Source organism: Malus domestica, chromosome 10 (genome assembly GCF_042453785.1).
Source record: "Malus domestica chromosome 10, GDT2T_hap1".
NCBI lineage: Eukaryota > Viridiplantae > Streptophyta > Magnoliopsida > Rosales > Rosaceae > Malus > Malus domestica.
The window spans coordinates 11809640-11832681 of NC_091670.1; the positions used below are offsets into that span (position 1 = coordinate 11809640).

Genomic DNA, 23042 nt, shown 5'->3' on the forward strand with positions numbered 1-23042 from the left:
CAAATCTAAGACATCTTACTCACACGTGAAGAAAAAATACCACTAGACCGTGATACTAAGTGGTAAACAAGTTTAATTGCTATCAACCCGAGCCAATAAGCCCCAACACAAATCCACGTTTTAATTATAAGTTCAGCCATCACTTAGTACTGCAGTATAGTGGTATTTCTCTCACTTGTAAGTGATAAATTCTAAATCGAATCTTGTAAATAGCGAGTTCGACACCAATCACTTCGCCCTACCACTTAATATAAATATACAGTTGTATTAAAAAAATAAAAAATGGTTTCAACCAAAAAGGCCAGGTCCGTAATACAAAAGTTTTGGGCAACCTTAAATAAATAATACTTGAAAGCCCAAAGAAACGCATAAGTCGACTGCTCCTGAGCCCACAAATGGCTTTGAATATCTCACTCTCTCTCTCTCTCTCTCTCTTTACAGCATCGTCCTCGCTCGCAGCACAGCAAGATCGTAAATGCTCTCACGCTCTGTTTCTCTCCTTTACGTGAGTCCAGGTTCAGCTCTTGTTTTCTCCGTTACTATTATTATTATTATAACTTTTGGCTGAACTTTTGGGTTTTTTGATCTCTCTGATTGTCGTTACGATTGGAATGGGGAATTTAATTTTTTATTTATTTTTATTGTTTGGGTTCTCTTCGCTTTGGTTGATTCTCCGGTTTCTGGGTTGGATATACGGCGGGGTTTTTTCGCCATTGCTGCACATCAGCCTCACTTTGTTAGTGGAGGGTGTGTGGCTGTTCTTCCCAGGAGGGATTGAAGCTTTGGGTTTAGGGTTAGGAGCCATTGAAGGAGGGTTTAGGGTTTTTTATTTTATTTTCGTGCTGATTGTGATTACAAGTAAAATATTGGGAAATGCAGAGGGATAATGGTTGTTCTTTTTACTTGGAGATTCAATTTATTGGGTTCTTAGGGCATATGAAAATACCCTCTTTGTAATTTTACAGACGATGAATTTATTATCGTATGAAGCAGTGAAAAGATGAATGGGTAGAAAACATATTCAAGAGAACAAAAGTGAAATTTTTTCATTCCACTCCATAAAAGTTTCGTTTTTATTTTATTTTATTTTAAATTTGATAGCAAACTCAAACCAGACTTTGTGGATATTAAACATATTGTTCAATGATAAGATTACGGTTGTGTTTCTGGTTGTAGCTTATTTGGACTTGTGTGCTCATTTTGTATTTTTCTGATGTAGTATAAAGATAGAGGCTTTCGTGCTCAGCATTCAGTAGTGAGATCGAGTTAGCTTTCTCAGCAATTCAGATTATTTTGGTTACCATATAGTACTATGTACAATCAGTTTTTTGCCTATACTTTCGGTTCAAAGTTAATACTGCAAGTTTTTTTTTTTAATAAAATAAAATTATTTGCGTATAAATTCATTCTTCCCTAGTTGTTGATCTGGGCTGCAACAGTTTGTCTATATCTGGTTCTTGTTACTGCTAGTATCTGACTTCTTTTTTTTCTCTTGATATGTTGGTTTGTACAGTCCATTCCTTTATGCATGTTTATTCACTACTAACATATGTAATCAAATTATACTTGCTTCCCCTGCTTTGGTATAGAGAGTACTTTAATCTCTTGACGTGCTTATACTATATACAGATCATTGTACAATTCCATAAGTAGCTGCCAGTGGTTAGTCAAACTGTATATCATTTGAGCTGTAATATTTTATCACATTCGGATTTCAGAGTCTCAGGAATAGTTGTGTAAACATTGTCCTTGTTTTGTATTCAGTAAGTTGCACCCCACAAAAGAGAGAGAACTGACCCTCAGTCCGTGAGAGACAGAAGGAAACACTACCATGAATGCTCCAGACCGATATGAACGATTTGTCGTCCCTGAAGGGACAAAAAAGTAATTATAATCTCTCTGGAAAAAATTTCAGCTCCTTTTTGAAGTATAAAGTCTGAATCCTTATTTTTTTTCTCTTTGTAGGGTGTCATACGAGAGGGACACGAAGATCATCAATGCAGCATCGTTTACAATTGAGAGAGAGGACCACACCATTGGCAACATCCTCCGCATGTATGCAGGCCTTTTCCTTTAGTTCAAGTTTTTATTGATTTTGCAACTTTTTCTCATTCTTAGATCACTTGTATAAACTTAACAAAACCCTATTTTATAATTTCCTTTGAAAATTGTGGCATTCAGGCAGCTACACAGGGACGAGAATGTTTTGTTTGCCGGCTACAAGCTTCCTCACCCCCTTCAGTACAAGATTATTGTCAGGGTTAGTTTTCCCAATTTAATTCGCTATGATTACCTTATCCTCCGCAACGAAAAAGAGGAAGGAAAAAAAAATGCTAATCATGAAATGAGAAGTAGAAGTGCTCATATAATGTTGTGGTTGTGACCTGAACCTGTAAATGGTGTTTTTGTAGATTCACACAAGCAGCCAGTCTTCACCAATGCAAGCATACAACCAGGCTATTAATGATCTTGACAAGGAACTTGACCATTTGAAGAGTGGTTTTGAGGTAATGCTTTTTGATGCTTCTCCTTCTCAACGCTTGCTTTGGTAAAACTCTGAGTGTTGGTCCAACTAAATAAAGGCGTTGAGAATGCTTTTGAGATTCGAAACTTACCCCATTTTTAGCATTTTTTGAGATTTTTAATATTGTGCTTCTGTGGAGCCCTCTTCTGTTAAAAATGGAGTGAACTTCAGTTTCATGGTAGTTCAATCCTAACGATTCATGGTGTCAAATGAATCTTATATTTCTATCATCATAGGTCTAGCGGATAATGATTGATATCAAGCATCTGAGAGTATAAGATTATGAAATTGTTATTATGTTCGACACAAGTTCAAAAATGTTTTAGAACAAACTGGAGCATAAATGTTCAACACAAGTTCTAAAATATTCATGTGAAAGGATATGCTTCATTTTATAAGGCTGTTAAGTACTATGAATGTGTCATGAATTTTGTACTTAGGAGTACAATGAGTGCATTTACATTTCAAAATCCCGTATGCAGGCTGAAGTTGCAAAGCATTCAGTGGAGTACTAGTAGGCATCATTCCGGATCTGTAAGGAACATGTCAGATACTGACATCCGACTGTTGTCTTCTTTAATTATGGATCAAAGTACTTTGTGTGAAGTTTTTATGTTTCGCTGTATCATGAATGTTTATGGATAGTTATGAAATGAGATCAGGATGAAGGGGCTAACAGTTTCTTGAAATATGGTGTGCATTGCTTCTTAGCATTACTCGTATATTGCACGTAGTTAGCTTTCAGGTCATGCAGTAAATTCACGCCTCCTTGTGCGTGGTCGTCTGCATCTGTATGTCATAAATTTTGAGAATTACGATGCACACCACGTATATTGCACGCTGTAAAAGGTCGGCATGTTTTGTAACCCCTTTGCTGCTGCTCATGTGTGCAACCTGCAAAAGGTAACTCTGAAATTTAGTTATGAATTCACCATTTGGGGTGTTCCCCTCTTGTTCACATATCATGAGAGTGGAAATTGAGGGTAAAAATGTGGTTAAAATATATGAACGTACTTGACTAAATGTGTACTGTTATGAAACCTGCTGCCTGATTTACACAAACGACACTCGGTGGTAAAAATGGGGAGAAAATGAGTGTTGAAAATTTAGGATTTGTGTCAACTGTCAAGGTTGGGAGTTTATTGGGCCCTTGTCATACCTAATCAAGAAATTTGTAGACTATAATCTTGATTTGTGATGGATAAACATTTACGTTGAAGGGAATGAAATCTTATATATATATATATATATATATATATATATATATATATATATATATATATATATATATATCTTAGAGGAAATTGTAGCAATGGTCATTCAATATCTTAAAGGAAATTGTAACAATGGTCATTCAATTTTAACCTAACTGGAGTAATGGTTCCTTAACTAAAAACTTGTGATTATTGGTCCCTTAACTAATTAAAATGTACAGCTAGTCTTTTTTTGTTAATTCTGTCAAAACTTCCGTCAAAATGAGTCACGTGTCATGCATGTGAGGTTGAATCAAGGGAAAAGTATGAAAAACGAAATGAGAAAAATTGTAGCAATAATCCCTCAACTTTAAACCAATTGAAGAAATGGTTCTTCAACTTTAACCTAATTGGAGCAATGGTCTGTCAACTTTAACTCATTTGTAGCAATGATCCTTGCAACATGACTCATTTTGACGGAATTCTGACCGAGTTGATGAATAGAACTATAACAACACTAACCCTGAGGAGGCAGGATTGATGTGCGGACACAATGTGACATCAACAGAACCTTGTAAAATTACTATCAAATTATGCACTTTTGTTTAATGGTTTGTGACACTGAGTGATATGCACCTTTTTTTTAATGGTTCATAGCCCTGAGTAATACTGAAAGTGAATGCATGAATTAAAAATAGAAAATCGAACAATCGTAGAAATCAAATATAACAGCTAAAACACTCTTAGCAGTTAGTGCTACTTAACATTGGAGCCGGACCCCAAGTTATGCATAAGGAGAGTAAAATGTATAGGTTCTAGTTTGGTGTTTGTTCTGCCATTGCATTTTCATTTAAAATGAAAAGAAGCTAAAATGTTGTCTGTAAAATAAGAGGCAGGATTAGAAGAAGAAGAGCCCTAAACAATTCGGACGATGCCTCATTGGCTTGACCAAAAAACAAAACTTAATTTGGTTCCAGTCCCTTGGGGTGCGTTTGGTACGTGGGACGGGACGGGACGAGGCGTTCCGTCCCGCGTTTGGTGCGCCAAAAATGGGTGGAACAGGCTGTTCCACGGGACAGATTTTGGGTGTTTTTGCGTCCCACCTCCCCCCTGGAACGGGTTTGTTCCACGTCTGTGGAACACAATGTTTTACCATTTTAAGACAAATATACCCCATGTCTTTTTCAAAAATTACACCTTCGTTCCGTCCCGTCCCGTCCCGTCTGCGTACTAAACGCACCCTTGGGGAACGGGGAACCTCGCCCTGCATGTGTTTCCAACGTATAGTTTTGAACTTCATTGCTGCTCAAGATATATTCTTTTTATAACTAATTTTATTTGAAAATATTATCTTTAGCCTATAGTTTACTGCGTTACCCTCAGTTTTCACAGAAGAAAGATTAATATTTTAAAATAGAAGTCAGACTGATTTGTGCACATATTATTTTGATAAGAACTTAACAATACATCGTTGCAGATTTGGACGTAACCAAGTTGGTTAAAGCCGGCGTATTATCAATATTTTTAAGTTTGAATTCCCTTCCTTTTAATTTAGATTGGACATCAAAACAACGAGATTTTCTAATATAGAATATATTATACACCGAAATCTTTAACCTTTGCATCTCTATTCATTAGTTCTTTAGCCGCACATCCGCTTTTCGGTGCATGCTATACACCAAAATATAGAACTTAACCATACATTAGTATTGTTTTACCCATTGAACGTATCTTAAGTATTATAAAGTGAAGGAACTTTCTGTATAGTTTTCTGTACATTGACCTTCTAAATGTTAAACAAAAAACACAATGACTATTTTAATTGAACACAGAATCATATATGGACACAGGCGTATGCATCTTTCGAAATTTCACCTTTTCATTGCAGCATCTCTTTGCATTAATTTTAATGACCTTGGTTTTTGCAGAATTTTTGTTAGCTTCTAATTAAACAATGTGATTAGAAGCAGAGCCCAATGCTTTAAATTTTAAGAGAAATGTAAGCATGTCTGTTAGTTTCTTTGGAAATGGATAATTTGGCTTGCTCGAGATTATAAATGTGTTTTTTTCTAAATTTTTCAATTTGCAACCCCATCGATATGTGAAATCCAAGCATCTTTGTGACTTCTAATTTGTTTGCTTGTTAAGACAGTAATTAAACTATAGATGTTAATTAACTTAATTTTTAGGCAATCACAAATTAGAAACTTCCTTAATTACAGTACAAGACTGAACTGCATTTAGGTCATATAGCATTATAGTACAGCACACAGTTGACCACTTCGCCTAAGAAATCAAATCGGATCCAAATATGCATTTGCAAGGTAGATGAGTAATTTGTTTGGATGTTCAGGAGGATTATACTTGCATTAACGGTCCACAATTGTTAATTATCTGAGTCGTTCGTTACTGTATTATGTGCATGTTTCGTTATAAGGCTTACGTTACCAATAACAGTTAGTATGTGCACAAACAATTGAGGCTAACAAATTAACTCACGTTTACCACTACGATTCTCGAGTTTAAAAATATAGGCAAAAAGAGAGTACAAAAGAAGTGTAATTTGCATAATCAATTGGTAAAAGAAGTCTCGAAGATTGCTTATAACCTAAAACAAAGAAAAGAAACATGTAGGGACACAATGAAGTTGAAAATTAGAGACGAACAAACAAATATAAAACTAAGAATATTTTTATTTATTGAAAACAGAGAAGTACAACCGAGATAACTACATAATTCGAATAGACTACATTTAAACAAATTTGATTTTCATACTAAACTACAAACTATGTTTATAGAGAACAATAAGAAACCTTAATTCAGATAGATTAGGTCTATACTCAAACAAAAAAATTAATAACTGTATTTCTAGTAATGAGAATGTGGTCAATCCCCTATCTCCCTAGCATTACCCTTTCTCAAAGGGTAGGGGAGACCAAATTTTAATACCAAATTTATAAATCAAATGATGTGTCAATAATAAGAAATAAGCACGTTAATCAATACTTCAATAATAATTCAATCATCAACATCTACATCATCTAATTTACAAATTTAATTTGAAAATTTAGTCATGCTCACATTACTTTTTCTCAAATTAGATTAATGTCTCAAATATTGCAAAATTTATTATTCTTAATTTTTTTTTTCTGTATTTTTACTTTTGGGTCTTGGTTTTAGTTCCAAAATTTATTAACCACCTATATTTTAATAAAATAAAATTTTCGGGGTCACATAATTTAATAATTTTCTTTGATAAGAGTTCTCCCGAAAAAAAAAAGGTTTTTTTGCTTGTTTATGCCAAGGTCATCATGAAGTTGCAAACTCGACCAAAACGGCCATTTATCCCTTGAATTTAGGCTAATATGCAAATCATCTCAGCATTGTTAATTAATTTCTTACACCTTCTTTTGGCTAAATTTATAAATCATGCATTCGGTATTACTCGTTGTAAAACAATGCTCAATATTGGTGTTGTCGCTGCCCAAAAGCAAATCCGTAATTTCATCAATGTTGTACTCATTAGGGGTATCATAGTGGCCCGAAGGCATAACCATCATCAAAGGTGAAGCTGTACGACGCTGGGTTACGTCAGTGAAGAAACCATGGTCTATCACCCGAAGGTGCAGCTGTACGACTCTGAATTATGCCAGAGAAGAGGATATAACATATATATGTACATGCAATGGGTCCATCACCCGAAGGTGAAGCTGTATGACTCCGGGTTACGCCGTAGAAGAAACATATACATATAACATATCACACCGACACTAGCCTCGGGCTAGTGAAGTTGGGGGTATGTCATCAATATCATCAACTGTGTCCTATGGCCATAGACATCTATATACCCAGTTGTGTGTATGTGCTGTATGATAACCTACTAGATAAGTACCTAAAACATACCTCAAAACTCATATCCAATCACCGGAGCTCAAAAGCTCAAAGCCACAACACATAAATCCATAATAATTCACATCCGTAAATCCAGAGAATTTCAAATATGTAAATCCAAAGATTCATAACCTTTAGTAAAATGTCAATTCGATAAATCATTAATATTTCCTTAAAAGCAATTTAATTAATTCATAAGAAAAACTAATGAAAAGTCCAAAAAAACTTCTCTTTTAACGAAAAACCCTTTTTAAAGGTGTAGTGAATAGTGCCAGTTAAAGGTGTTTGTACCATACTTGACCAATCCCGAAACTACTGAGCACCGGTCAACGTTATACTGTCAAGGACTCATAAGAGTTTCCCTCCAACCAGGAGGCCAATCACAGTGCAACACGTGTCAACATCAGAAGCCAATCATAGCGCGACACATGTCAACATCAGAAGCCAATCACAACACGACACGTGTCAATGTTAGAATGAAACTAGAAACTCTCTTCTATAAATAGAGATTATTCTCTCACAATATTTCATAATGTCATTTGTACTAAATCATTCACTTGTACTCACTAAAGGAGAGCTTGAACCTATGTACTTGTGTAAACCCTTCACAATTAATGAGAACTTCTCTACTCCGTGGACATAGCCAATTTGGGTGAACCACGTACATCTTGTGTTTGCTTCCTTGTCTCCATCCATTTACATACTTATCCACACTAGTGACCGAAGCAATTTAGCGAAGGTCACAAACTTAACACTTTCTGTTGTACCAAAGTCTTCACTGATTTTGTGCATCAACAAAAGGTAAAAATGTGGTTTTTCGTTAAAAGTGAACAGTACCAAGAGTGTTTTGTTAAAACTCTCAAATTCATAAATCTCCTCAAGTCATAATTATAGAAATCCATAAAAATATAATATAAAACATACCCAAAACATGAAATATGAAATGCATGCAAACCTAATATTTTATAAAAACATGCAATTAAGAAGGTGTCCACTCACATATATTTTGTTGCCTGGAAGCCTTGCGAACTCAAGAGAATGATATCATTTCCCATCGATGCACCTAAACACATATAGAGGTCATTTAGTAAAACTCTACTAAAACGGTCGAATCTGGGAAAACAGATAGCGGATTTGGATTTGGCACGTCGAAACCTAAGAAGGGACCTTGGGTTACCCCACGTGATGCCACGCGCCAAGATTGGTCACCGAAAAGTTCACCGGAAAAGTTGCCGGTGCCATCGTGGACGACGGCGAAGCATAGTACCTCTAGTGCACGCGCCTGCCCACGCGTGGACTAGAAATTTGGAATTTAGGTTCTAGTCGGGCCAGATCTTGGGTTTTGGGTTGCTGGGTTGGGTTTGGGCTAGAGTTAATGGGCCTAAGGTTTGGGCCGGGTTAGTAGATTTGGCTTAGTTGGATCCAATTAGGTTGGGCTGGTTACATGGATCAGGTTTTTGGTGTACCGGTCGGGTCGACCCGGTTAGGTTCGGGGGTTGCCGAACCCAATGAAGAAGAAGGTCGGATTCTTGGCCGAGAAATTCTCGACCTCCTATCGAGCTCAAATCTCAACCAAACTTTGCAACTTAATACATCAAATTGAAGCCTGGGAGACAAGGAATTGAAATGTACCTTTGGTTTCCTCGACCGTGGTTGGAGTTGGCCGGAAAAGAGCTCGAAAGCCGTCGGATTAGCTGAAAAACTGGGGAAGTTTCCCCTGAGGTATTGCTGCATCCAAAACTATCCCACACACGTCAAAACTATCCTAATCATGCCCTAATACAAAATTTAGGAAGTTTGGGAGGGTTTTAGAAGCTCACCGTCGTCGGAAACGGTGAAGGTTCGTTGAAGAATTCGTTGAACAGTGGTAGTGCCACTGTGCAGTGAGAAAAAGAGAAGAGGATGAGCCTCAGCCGTCAGGGGTCATAATGGGGAGGTCTAGATGGTGGTGGGGGTCGCTGGAGTGTGAGCCACGGTGGTAGTGAATATGGTGTCGTCGTTGTGCTTGTGTGCATGTGTCAGAGAATAGGAGGGAGTGACAGAGAGAGGTGAGAGAAATATGAGATGGAGCTGAGGGAAAAAGAGAGAGAGAGAGAAAGAATTAGGGAGGGGGAGGACACATGACAGAAGTAGAAATGGGGTGTGGGCCCCACAGCTCACAAAACAATACACCCAAAATATCTCCTAACGTAAAATTACCAAATTGCCCTTTACGTTTGTAGGTTCATAAAATCTCCATCTCAGCTCCAATTTTGATTCCGCTTGCGCCCATGTGTTAATAGCGATGAGCACTTCAAGGATACGCCAAGAAAACGCATCTTATGTAACACGACGATACGGTCAACAAAAGTCAACGTTTTGCCTCGAAGGGCATTTCTGTAAATTCACACTTTAAAATTATAAAAACCGTAATAGTTGGGGACGGGTCGTTACACAATCCAAATCTAGCATTTCATATCGGTTTCCTTCGATACCTTATTTTAAGGGTTAAACATGCTTTAACTTCTCTGCACATTATGTACTAGTGTTGTGTTCGTTTCAACGAAAATTTTATAACTTATCATTGCATCATCCATGCAGTAGTGCATTGACTGAGTAGCATTACTACAATATACCTTATCAGTGGCGAAACAAAAACCGACAAGAAACCCAATTTCTGTCGGAAATTTAGCAAAAATCCGACATAAAACAATGTAACGTCGAATAGCGACACTAATGCTGGCATCACAAAAGGGCTTCAGTGTCGGTTTGTACGCTTAATCCGCCAGTACGCAACGTCGGTTAAAAGCGACACTGACACTGACATCGGTTTAAAGCGACGCAAACTTCAACATTACGTCGGTTTAAAGCGATGTTAATTACCAATTTAATTATAAAATATCCAAACTACCATCGGTTTTGACCGACATTACATAACATATGGATACATAAAATAATTATTATGATGTCGTTCATAAGCGACACCAAATATATTAATAAAAAAATCATTTTCCGTTTTTAATTAATAATAATTAAAAATTATTATATAAAAATAAATCCCACCATATGTCAATGAAAAAACAAACAATTTTAAGCAAACTTCATATTAAAAATAAAATTTCTACCAACTATATATTAAATTTAAAATTAACTACAATTCCTAAAAATGTACAACTCATACAAATTCTTCCCGAACTCTTGCAAAAGATTTTGAACCAGTTGTGTGGTTCATAGTTTTCAACTGCCAATTATGCTTATTTTTTTCGGCAATCTCCTGAAAAATAAAAGAATTTATTAGACAAATTTCAAGGTATAATAAAATAAATCATGAAACGTTTACCATTGTTTTTTCTTTATTCCAGTATGCCACCATCGAAATATTTCTGTAATCTTTAATCTCTGCCGCTACATGTTTCGAAAATGCATTAGAATTATAACTAATGCATTTTCCAGACGAATCAAACGAACAAGGCTGTTCTTTCCAATTTGGAATTGAGGGTCCGTATCTCTGTTGAGTTGATCCTTATAAATACAGAAAAAACAAATAAAAACCAAGAAACAAAAATAAATTTTCAATTTAAGCATAAAACTAGTTAGAATACAAAACAGAAACTAAAATTAATAATCATAATAATTTCAAAATGAACTACCTTTGAGCTCTTCCTCTTCGAAGTGGAGTTCCTCATAATGTTGATCTTCAAAATGGTGATCCATAGCAAATGGGGAAGGAGAAGAGGAAAACTTGAAAAGGAGGAAGAAAGGGACGCATAGATGAAATGGGGAAGCAAAAGAAGAAAGTCTGAAATTGGGGGAGAAATGAAAGCACGGATGAAATGGGAAAGAGAGGGGTTTAAATATGGGTACTTAGTTTGCGTCGGTTTAAACCGACGCCAACTTCTGACACACTTTTTGAAATTCACATAGTGCTGCTTTAATGAAACTAGCGTCTCTTAAAACCGACGCAAACTTCTGACACACTTTTTGAAATTCACATAACGTCACTTTAATGAAACTAGCGTCGGTTAAAATCGACGCCAACTTCTGACACACTTTTTGAAATTCACATAGCGTCACTTTAATGAAACTCACGTTGCTTTAATGAAACTAGCGTCGGTTAAAACCGACACTAAGTTTCTCCATCCATGTCCTCGTGCAAAACAAACGGGAAATTTCCCGCCTAATATTTCAAATACTATAATTTTATATATATATATTAATTTTATAATTTTATAACCCAAAAAATACTATAATAATTATATATATTAATTTAACAATTTTATACCCCTAAAAACTATAATAATTATATATATTAAATTAAATTTTAAAAATTGGTGACCATTGGAATTTGGATCGGCTTAAATATACATACCATTCAATTTCTTAAGTGTTATACGTACAAAATAAATAAATTTAAATCTACTTAATATATATATACACACACCGTTGAACTTGATGGGATACGAATTGTATGAAACTAATTTCAACGATCCAACAGTCAAACTTGTTTGTATATGCTTCGAGATCGCATCAGCAAAAAATCGCAAAAAACAAACATTTAGAGATCAATTAACGAGACAAAACTTTTCGATGGTTATAAAACGAAAAATCACGATTTAACGGTTATTTTAACTCCGATTTTGATGATTTTTTATAGCTACACTCCTTAACCCTATATGAATACAATGAATGAGCTCAATCTTCAATTTAAAATATATTACATTATTGGATACCACAAATTCTTATATTATACTTAATGAAAGTATAAATAAACTCTAAGTGTTAGTGAATCTATCATTTTGATGGGATACGCATTCTACGAAACTAATTACAACGATCCAACCGTCAAACTTGTTTATATATGCTTCGAGATCGCATACGCCAAAAATTGCAAAAACCAAACATTCAGAGATCATGTAAGGAGACAAAACTTTTTGACGGTTATAAACGAAAAATCACGATTTAACGGTTATTTTAACTCCGATTTTGATGATTTTTTACAGCTACACTCCTTGATCCTATATGAATACAATGAATGAGCTCGATCTTCAATTTAAAATATTTACACTAGTGGATACCACAAATTCTTATGTTATACTTAATGAAAGTATAAATAAACTCTAAGTGTTAGTGAATCTATCATTTTCATGGGATACGCATTATACGAAACTAATTTCAACGATCCAATTGTCAAACTTGATTATATATGCTTCGAGATCGCATAAGCCAAAAATTGAAAAAAATAAACATTCAGAGATCATGTAAGGAGACAAAACTTTTTGACGGTTATAAACGAAAAATCACGATTTAACGGTTATTTTAACTCCGAATTTGATGATTTTTTACAGCTACACTCCTTGATCCTATATGAATACAATGAATGAGCTTGATCTTCAATTAAAAATATTTACACTAGTGGATACCACAAATTCTTATGTTATACTTAATGAAAGTATAAATAAACTCTAAGTGTTAGTGAATCTATCATTTTCATGGGATACGCATTCTACGAAACTAATTTCAACGATCCAACCGTCAAACTTGTTTATATAAGCTTTGAGATCGCATACGCTAAAAATTACAAAAAAACAAACATTCAGAAATCATGTAAGGAGACAAAACTTTTTGACGGTTATAAACGAAAAATCACGATTTAACTGTTATTTTAACTTCGATTTTGATGATTTTTTTTACAGCTACACTCCTTGATCCTATATGAATACATTGAATGAGCTCGATCTTCAATTTAAAATATTTACACTAGTGGATGCCACAAATTCTTATGTTATACTTAATGAAAATATAAATAAACTCTAAGTGTTAGTGAATCTATCATTTTCATGGGATACGCATTCTACGAAACTAATTTCAACGATCCAACTGTCAAACTTGTTTATATATGCTTCAAGCTCACATACGCCAAAAATCTCAAAAAACAAACATTCAGAGATCAAGTAATGAGACAAAACTTTTCGACGGTTATAAATGAAAAATCATGATTTAACGGCTATTTTAACTCCAATTTTGATGATTTTTTTACAGTTACACTCCTTGATCCTATATGAATACAATGAACTAATTTGATCGTTAATTTAAAATATTTACAGAAGTGGATACCACAAAATCTTATGTTATACTTAATGAAAGTGTAAATAAACTCTAAGTGTTAGTGAATCTATCGTTTTGATGGGATACGCATCATTCGAAACTAATTTCAACGATCGAACCATCAAACTTGTTTATATATGCTTCGAGATCGCATACTCTAAAAATTGCAAAAAACAAACATTCAGAGATCAAGTAACGGGACAAAAATTTTCGATGGTTATCAAGGAAAAATCACGATTTAACAGTGATTTTAACTCCGATTTTGATGAGTTTTTACAGCTACACTCCTTGACCCTATATGAATACAATGAATGAATTCGATCTTTAATTTAAAATATTTACACTAGTGGATACCACAAAATCTTATAGTATATTTAATGAAAGTATAAATAAATTATAAATGTTGGTGAATCTATCGTTTTGATGGGATACGTATTCTATGAAACTAATTTCAACGATCCAACCAACCAACTTGTTTATATATGCTTCCAGGTCACATACGCCAAAAATGGCAAAAAAACAAACATTTAGAGATTAAGTAACGGGACAAAACTTTTCGATAGTTATAAACGAAAAATCACGACTTAACGGTTATTTTAACTCTGATTTAGATGATTTTTTACAGCTACACTCTTTGCCCTATATGAATACAATGAATGAATTTCAATTTAAAATATTTACACTAGTGGATATCATAAAATCTTATGTTATATTTAATGAAAGTATAAATAAATTCTAAGCTCTATCATTTTGACATAGATATTTAAAAAAACTAAAATCTATGTCGCTTAGAACCGACGCAGGCTTTAAAATATTTAAAAACAATACTTTGTGTCGCTTAAAAGCGACACCAATACTTTATGTCGCTTAAAAGCGACACTGTTTTGTTTAAAGCGACGCTAGTATTTAAAATTATTAAAATATATGTCGGTTATAAGCGACATTAAATGTTTACGTCGGTTTAAAAGCGACGTAGACATTTTATGACGCTTATAAGCGACAGTAAATCCGACTTCATATTCAATTAGTATCGCAACTGTCTTATCTGCCACTATATTATATTAAACCGACGCCACCTATTGACATTATAAGGCCCTTTTGCAGTAGGGTAGATTTGCATGAGTAAATTTTGATAGTCTCAGTTAATATAGCCATTCAAACACCTATGCTTCCTATATGTTTTGTAGAAAAACCCTAGATTGGATTACAACTAGGTTGAATTGTGCAATTTGCTTCACATATGTAGTGTGTCTACTGTATAGCACCCTTCCCAAAAACGAAAATAAAGGCAAGGAGCTTTTGGCAGCAACATGCAAATCTTTGACTGGACAAAAATTCCTCCTGCAAAGGAGCTAGCCGGACAATGGAAAGCCCACGAATGCCAGTCGTTTCATGTCAATCATGCATGGTGTTTTAGCTTTGACCTTCACCTTTCAGCCCTTTTGAGGTTTTATAGCTTTTTGTTTTGTTTTTCTAAGTGCTTCTCCCTTTTAGCTTATGGACCAACCACTAATTCTCTTCCATCTTGGCCGGACAGCTCGCATTTTGTATGCTTCACAGCTTTAGGCTGATAAGAAAATGGTTATTTTGTGCATTGTTGATGTCTGTATGTCAAGGCTTTTTGCACAGCTTTTGAGTTTATCACAAATTTACGTTCATGTTTGCATATACAAATGAATTCGTTGGATTTGTATGAAGTGCATACGATACGACACAATGAGAGTTAAACTCTTGTGGTTAAGCAGATATATAAAGGACAATGTTTGACTATTTAAAAATGAGGGAGAATTTCTCCTCAAAACACTTTATACATAATTTACAGATATTTGTGCTTATATGATCGAAATTGTTAATAGTATTAATCATTCTGTAAAGATCATCTCTACAAAACATAGATAAAAAATGAGATTGTTTAGTTATCGAACAATATAAAAAACAAATGGATGAATTTAATAAAAGAATTATGAACTATCTATCTATTTACTATAGTTGATTGACTAAACGACTTTATTAATTTTAATTGATTTTTTGCAGAGCTAATTTTAATAAAGTGATTAATAATATTAACGGTCGGTTTTAATTATAAACATGACGATCCGTAAGCTGGTCACAAAAGTGTTTGGAAGAGAAACTCCTTGTCATTTGAGTAGCCAAGTTAACTCCAGCTATAAATGTCCTATCATCGAAGCTATAATTTCTACAGAGTTATATATATATATATATTTTTTTTTGTTAGTACTCTTTGAAAGCGACTATCGACTGATAGACTGAAGTACTAAAAATACTTATGATTAAGAATTTGGAGAAGAAATTCTCTTAGGTAAGCAACCTAAGAGCATTTCTAATGGTGTAGGCAAACAAAGTAAGCATTTCTAATGGTTTAGGCAAACATTTTGCCTAATGACTCATCAAATAAGGTTTGCCTACCTATTTGTCTGTAACTTTGGAGATGATGTAAGATGACAATCAAAAGAGTCTGTGGACCTGGTATGGCTAAGTCAACATTTGGGTTGTAATCTAGTTCTTTACAAACCCGGTCACATGGTTGCAATTTCTGGGAGCCAGTTCGTCGAGTACAAGCAAATTGCTTAATCTTTGAGTTAACACGTGAGCGAAGCATCGATCCAACAGACAATACATAGACATAGCATCCCACCAAATTTTGGTTCTAGTCCTTTTCACATATAGTTTCTTATTTATAGGGTGGTGTCCATAGACTTTTTCTACTTTTTACACATTTCTCTTAATTTTAGGCATCAGATGAAATGAATTGAAGAAAATTGAAGAGAGAGAAATTAACAAGAGGTGGGCGAGGGATTAAAAAGAGTGTGTGGATAACACCGTCTATTTTTTTAATTGTGTTTTGGTGAGACCGTTTCCACCATTTATATATGTAGCAGTAAGTAAATTTTCTTTTGCTACATAGTTATGTTTTGAGGTTTGATCACTTGTGGTTCCTAAATCAGGCGAAACTAATAAGCTTCAAAACCATTCAAAGTGACGTTGAGCGCAATGTTGTGTAGTATCAAATGATGAAGATGACGTTGAGCGATTCTGGAGTTGAGGAACCAAATTGACGAGTTTTGTATAATTTATAGACCATTAGGATAAACAAAACACTTTTTTCAAGATATGATTTTCATTAACTATATTGTCATATCCCGGCCCGGGGTGGATCACTTCCCGGGCCCGCTTCACCACCATAGCACGATATTGGATACTCACATGTGCGTCCACAACACCAATTCACATATATATATGCATCAATATCCATAGGACAACCGATGTGACCCACTCAATTTTGTTTTGCGCCCCTCCAGGTTCTTGATAGCAGAGCTTTGGTGGCCACGAGGAATCCAATGGTGTTCTGACAGAATTCACAAAAGTAGAACTCACCATCGGGTGTTTCATCTTAGTAATTGTATTTTTTTAAAGCTTCCGAACTGTGTAAATGGTTACGTCACTCTCACGTGACGGCCAGCATACCCTCCTTCGGGACGGGGTGCGTCATATATCAACAACATAAATGTTAATGTTACTCTTCAATACGCTTACCAATTGAGTGGTAAATAATATTTTCATCTACAATTAAAATTCTCCTGTATTTGATTCCCTAATTCCTCATAACCAATTGTAAATAAATAAATAAATAAAGCGTTAACAAAGGGTAGTTCTTTCTTTTTCCCTTTGTTCCTTCAGTAAATGGTGAAGATTTTTCCTTTTCCATAACTTTAGCACGTCATCTTAAATCAAAAGCCATGAGATAAAGATTTACTTCTTTTAATGCAATGCAAAAAGCTCACCATTGCCAAGGCTCTCCAAAACATTGCTGTCCATGACAAGGGACTAGTCAAAAAATCAACCAACCACCCAATTGTTTTAAGCACTATCTTCTACAATAGGGACACTCGTTTTAGTCTTTTATACATTTTTGTTTAATTTTGACTGTTGTTTAAGTTTGGTTTATTTAGTTTCAGCCAAAACTAAAGAGGAATGTTTAAGAAGCTGAAATGGGTGTACGAAAATCATCTCTCCAGTAGACACTTATACTAAACTTACTTTTTGACACATATTTTGTAGGGTTCATTCCGTAATATTTTTTTAAGAATCCGAAATATATGTATTTCAATACATACCATCCTCACAAATAAATTAGATAACTCTAAAATATAGTTAATAAAATTGACAAATACGGTTTAGAAAAGAAACACTAAAATGACTACTGTTGATCCAATGATCATATGGTTTGAATTTGGATGATATTTTTTAGATATAATCTTTGAACGAAGGCTTAAAAATTAAACGGTTGAACTATTGAAATACATTACGAAGTGAGCCTTATTTATAGTCAGATCTCCCCAGCAAAAAGTCAATAACTAGATTTTCTGGGATATCAAATAAATACAGCTAGCTAGAAATATATACACATTTTTGGCTTCCTCTCAGCTACTAGTTTTTGGTTCAGCTTTCCACAAACCCCATTTGTGTTAGTAGTCTCACTCTACCCTCTCACTGTATTTTTTGTTTCTTCCAATCAGATTTTATACTGTTTCACATTTAATGCGTTTATTGGATGTTTCTATCAGCTGGGTTTTTTTCTGTTCAGGCACTTGTCAATTTTTCAAGTGTGGCTTCTTCTGCATTTAATGCTGTTTCAGTGAGTTCCTTGGAAGTGGACAAGCCAAGTTTTGATCTTACTATGCAGGAAGTAGAGTCCAAATTCATGGAGGGAGTTTCAAAACACAAGCGTTCCAACAGGTAGCTTTTTCTTCTTTGTGTTTTTTTTTCTTTACCATTATTTTTAAATTCTACTTTTAATTTTTCATATCCTTCTTCTGTAATCCAAATAATGGTTAATTTTTCCTTAATTTTTTTTGCTAATTTTTCCAATTGGACATGCAATTTGTATCAATAGCTGAACTGGTTTTTCCTGGAGTAAGAATACGGTTATTAAAAACTGAAAATGAAATGGTTATCCAACTACTCTAGATTTTCTTCGTTGCGTATTTTAACAAGTTCTTTTGTTTACTGACAGTGAACCAGTTAAAAGAAAACTTGAGAAAGATGAAGTGAATCAAACCCTCCAAGCTCCTTACAGATTGAAAATGGTAAGAGGTTTTTTTTAAAAATGTTTTATTTATTTGTCTTTATTTGGAATTCTTAATTTTTTTTTGCAGTAGAGTAGCTCACTGTCAGTACTACACAATGTCAGATTCTGTGGTAAAAGAAACTCTCTTATTTCTTGCTGGAATCACATGCATTAATTCCTGTTCATTACTCAATTTACCCTTTTCTTTTTACTTATAAGTAATCCTGTTTTGTTCCATACAAGGAAATGGGAAGATACTTTGAAACTATGGAGATGCACCCCACTAGTTCTGATGTTCAAAGTTATTTAAGTCAGGAGGTAAATATTTCAGCTTCTAATACAAGTAAGGTGTTCTTTGATTATGTATAGTGTGCATTCAATGATTTACAGTTTCTTTCTTTTGCAGATTTTGGATCTTCGAAAACAGTTGCAGAACCAATTTTCGGTACGCCATGCTTTAGAGAACGCATTGAGTTATCGCCCGTTGTCACCTGATGCTACAACTGAAAACTCACTCCCTAAGGTAGGCTGTTATGTGCTTTAGATGCACTTTATCAGTTTAGGTGTTTCGAGTCTTCGTTTGTATGTTTGTATGCTTCCTAAAGAATTTGGAGATCTGATGTAAACCCTATCAAGATGGAAGAACAAGTTTTAAGTTGTTAACTTAGACACTAATATGGTAATTACTCTTTGAGAAAAGGCAAATAAATGATTTTTTAGTCATGATTCTAGAGAGTTTTGCTATTTTTAAGATAATCAGTTGATTTTCCTCTCCCTCGACTTCAGTCTACCACGGGCCTCATTAAGGAAATTGCAGTGTTAGAGCAACAAGTTGTGCATTTGGAGCGCCATCTTCTTTCTTTGTACCGAAAAACGTTTGATCAACAAATATCATCTGAATCGAATGTGGCTGAACGACTCAATTCGTCTCCATTAATCACACGTAAAGGGGTTTCTGCCGAAGTTCCTGGACAAGACGTTACACAAGAAAATGACAATACAGTCACCAGCTCTAATGATCTTCTGTCTCCTCGGCATTCAACTGGAAATTTATTAAAGGAATGCAATGACATATTGGACCAACAAAAACTGTTGGATTCAAGCATTCATCGTTGCTACTCCTCATTGTCTCAGCATTCAACTTGTTCCATAAGAACTTCTCCTAGAACAAAATCTCGAGCTAAAGCTGTAGACTCATACCACTCTTTACCTTTCTCAATGCTAGAGGTAACGGATATGAGAAAATGTACCAATTGGAGGCTATTCATTTCCCTTTTATTTGTCCTTCGTTGTTCCTTTAATAGTTATTATAGTTGCTTGCTAATTTTATGTCCCTCTAATGTGTGGTTTCGATGTTTTTCTCTGCAGCAATCTCAGAGTGCAACTACAAGTGTCTATCCGATGGAACATTATGAAACCTATTTTTCTGATCATGTTCCGGAGACACCAAACAGCATCTCTGAGGAGATGATTAAGTGCATTTCGGCCATATATTGTGAACTTGCAGATCCACCTGTCATCGATCATGATGATTCTTGCTCCCCAATCACATCTTCATCAACGTATGACTTTTCTTCACACAGTCAAGGTGAAAAGTGGAGCTCAAAACGCCGAAAAATTCCATTTTTTCATTCACATTTTGATAAGCCGTTGCAATCTGAAGGGACAGAGGAAATGAGTGGACCGTATAGCAGAATGCTAAAGGTAGAATGGATCTGTAGGGATACAGATAAGTTAGAAGATGTTGAACTCACACTAAAAAAATTTAGGTACGCCAATTGATGCTGAACCCTCAATTGATTTTCATTATTCCATTTGTCAGTCCAGCTGTTATGAATTTCTGGAACATATCGGAACATGGTTATAATTGAATTCCGCAGAAGGGTTTTCGTTAGAACATGTATGAATTTTGATGGTGAAAACTGTGCAAGTGCAGGTCACTTATCCATCGGTTGGAAGGAGTTGATCTCAGAAAGATGAAACATGAGGAGAAGTTGGCCTTTTGGATTAACGTGCACAATACACTCGTCATGCATGTATGATTCCTCAGCCATGAAAGAGTACATAACCTGATGATTTAATATTTTTATTTTCCTTTTGCTATTTTCCTTGAGTCTTTGCGCATATGCAAATCATGTTATCTGCTATCTTCAGGCATTTTTGATATATGGGATTCCACAGAATAATCTGAAAAGAGTTTCAATGCCACTCAAGGTAAACGAACTTTCTCTCACGAGTTTTGTAATAAGATATGTTGCACCATTCTCCTTACGAGCTTTTGCTTTTTTGCAGGCGGCTTATAGTGTAGGAGGCCACACCATAAGCGTAGACATGATACAAAGATCCATTCTTGGATGCAGATTGCCCCGTCCTGGACAAGTAATCTCTCTTTCCGAAGAAACTAGTTCATATTGTATCCTGTTATTATTTTCCTGGTATACCATATAAACCAATTAACTTGTTAGTTTACATTCTTCTAGTTCACCATTGATAACCTATTCCTATTGGTTTAGACTTACAGTATTTATTTCCCTCCAGTGGCTGCGGCTGTTGTTTTCCATGAAAACAAAATTCAAGGTTGGAGATGCCCGAAAAGTGTATGCAATTGAGCACCCTGAACCTCTTTTGCATTTTGCACTCTGTTCAGGAAGCCATTCCGATCCTGCGGTACACACCTACGCTGTTACTCCATCTGCATTTTGCACATGATGTTTCTATTCTTAACCATAAGCTTCTAATACATTATACATCGCATTTGCTGTTGTTCCTTCAGGTTCGCATGTACACATCCAAGGGAGTGTTTGAGGAGCTAGAAACTGCAAAAGAGGAATACATCCAATCGAACTTCCTAGTGCACAAGGAACAGAAAATCCTTCTTCCAAAAATTGTGGAGTCGTTTGCAAAGGATTCAGGATTGTGCTCTGCTGATTTGGTAGAGATGATCGAGCATTTTATGCCTGATTTTCAAAGAAAAAACAATCAGAAGTTCCAACACAAAAGAATCTGGAAGGGAATTGAATGGATTCCTCACAACTTTACTTTCCGTTATCTAATTTCAAAAGAAGTAGCATGGTGATCTTTCGCAAAGAGTAAGCGAACGAGTTGATTCTATGACTAGTTTCTTTGCTTTTGTCTCTTTTTCGCCATGGATAGCATGAAGAATTCAGAATGATTATGAATATGACGCTACGCTTCCTGAAGCGATGCCCGCTTTCTCAGCAGAATGATGATCAAATGCGCTCAAGGTTGTTGAGCTTGAGATGGCCTGACACGAAAGGTCTTGGATTACGAAGAACATTAGGCAAACAAGGGGGTTGGAAACTAATGATGTATTGTGTTCCTGTGAGCTTGAGCTTGTTTGATCAGCGGTCTTGTTTGAGTGTCGTGCTGATGACCCTGCGTTCATTAGTCGTCGTCTTTTAAATTTTTTCAGTAGGACTTTCGTTTGTATAAAGAAAATGCAAATGAGAAGGTTGCTAGCATTTTTTTTTTTTTTTGTTTAAGAATACGTGTTTGCCAAATACTATATTTCCAGTCTTCTTAATGGGCCGTCTTGGATTAGAACTTAATGTAAAGATCATTTGGGCTAATTTGTTTGGGTTTGCTATGATACATTATTTGGTTTGTAAATTTGATTTAAAATTTTAGTCTTTTTAGTATTATCCATTCAGAAACGTGTCATATGTTCTTTCACTTATGTTATAATACATGTGGAGTAAAAAATAATTTTAAAAGGGAGCATTTTGATTTAAGTGCCTTGTTGAACTGCTTCTTTGATTAAACATCCATTACTTTTTAAATTTTGATTAATCTTTTCCTTACTATTTAGGTGCCACGCATAATTTGCCATCATATTTAATGGACCAATTAATCCTCAAATGATTATCCAAAGTTCCTACAATTTAGTAGATATATATTCCAGTACTCAATATCAGCAAAAAGTCTTTAATTATAAAACCTAGCAGACTTGATATGTTCTTCTACTGATATATACCTCAACTTGTCAATACAAAACCTTGCTTGTGCGTCCTAAAAAAAAAAAAAAACACCCTTGCTTGTTAAAAGGTTCCAATTGCTAGCACTGCATATCTCTTTGAGAAAAAAAAAGAGAAAAAAAAAAAATTCAAATCGGCATGTACAAAGAGAGGCATCCTAGTACCGGACATCAGGCCACATTCCAAATGCCATTCAAGTTGAGCAAATTGCTCAATGCCTGTATACAAATTCTGCAATGCTTAGAATGCTAATTTGGTACGTTATA

The 23042-nt window shown here is 35.0% G+C and overlaps 2 protein-coding genes across 14 annotated transcripts; both read left to right on the plus strand.

The window, feature by feature from the left end:
• The first annotated feature begins 344 nt into the window (after nt 1–344).
• Nucleotides 345–3213, plus strand: LOC103449810 (DNA-directed RNA polymerases II, IV and V subunit 11). 11 transcript variants are annotated; one of them, XM_070807299.1, is made up of 7 exons: nt 367–505; nt 1220–1314; nt 1765–1884; nt 1966–2055; nt 2182–2260; nt 2412–2507; nt 3007–3213. In XM_070807299.1, exons 3-7 carry the CDS (start codon nt 1832–1834, stop codon nt 3037–3039), a joined length of 351 nt encoding a protein of 116 aa, XP_070663400.1. In that variant the 5' UTR covers nt 367–505; nt 1220–1314; nt 1765–1831; the 3' UTR covers nt 3040–3213. The 11 variants fall into 11 exon arrangements, with proteins under 11 accessions (XP_008387352.1, XP_070663400.1, XP_008387353.1 ...); XM_008389131.4 differs by lacking the exon at nt 1220–1314 and adding an exon at nt 1630–1662; XM_070807298.1 differs by having other exon boundaries at nt 369–515.
• A 14772-nt stretch (nt 3214–17985) lies between these two features.
• Nucleotides 17986–22455, plus strand: LOC103413621 (uncharacterized). 3 transcript variants are annotated; one of them, XM_070807301.1, is made up of 13 exons: nt 17986–18178; nt 18299–18450; nt 18728–18800; nt 18870–18912; nt 19025–19099; nt 19188–19304; nt 19568–20008; nt 20150–20550; nt 20718–20817; nt 20936–20995; nt 21074–21160; nt 21320–21448; nt 21555–22455. In XM_070807301.1, the coding sequence occupies exons 4-13, from the start codon at nt 18898–18900 to the stop codon at nt 21855–21857; spliced, it is 1728 nt and encodes a 575-aa protein (XP_070663402.1). In that variant the 5' UTR covers nt 17986–18178; nt 18299–18450; nt 18728–18800; nt 18870–18897; the 3' UTR covers nt 21858–22455. The 3 variants fall into 3 exon arrangements, with proteins under 3 accessions (XP_070663402.1, XP_028965430.1, XP_028965429.1); XM_029109597.2 differs by lacking the exon at nt 18870–18912; XM_029109596.2 differs by lacking the exons at nt 17986–18178; nt 18870–18912 and having other exon boundaries at nt 18185–18450.
• The last annotated feature ends 587 nt before the right edge of the window (nt 22456–23042 follow it).

Bases quoted from the DNA above. Each gene is read 5' to 3' on its own strand.
- LOC103449810 (XM_008389130.4), top strand. From the start codon at position 1,832: ATGAATGCTCCAGACCGATATGAACGATTTGTCGTCCCTGAAGGGACA. The intron at 1,885-1,965 runs GTAATTATAATC...TTCTCTTTGTAG, and splicing joins GTCCCTGAAGGGACAAAAAA to GGTGTCATACGAGAGGGACA. The intron at 2,056-2,181 runs GTATGCAGGCCT...TGTGGCATTCAG, and splicing joins ATTGGCAACATCCTCCGCAT to GCAGCTACACAGGGACGAGA.
- LOC103413621 (XM_029109596.2), top strand. From the start codon at position 18,266: ATGTTTCTATCAGCTGGGTTTTTTTCTGTTCAGGCACTTGTCAATTTT. The intron at 18,451-18,727 runs GTAGCTTTTTCT...GTTTACTGACAG, and splicing joins AAACACAAGCGTTCCAACAG to TGAACCAGTTAAAAGAAAAC. The intron at 18,801-19,024 runs GTAAGAGGTTTT...GTTCCATACAAG, and splicing joins CTCCTTACAGATTGAAAATG to GAAATGGGAAGATACTTTGA.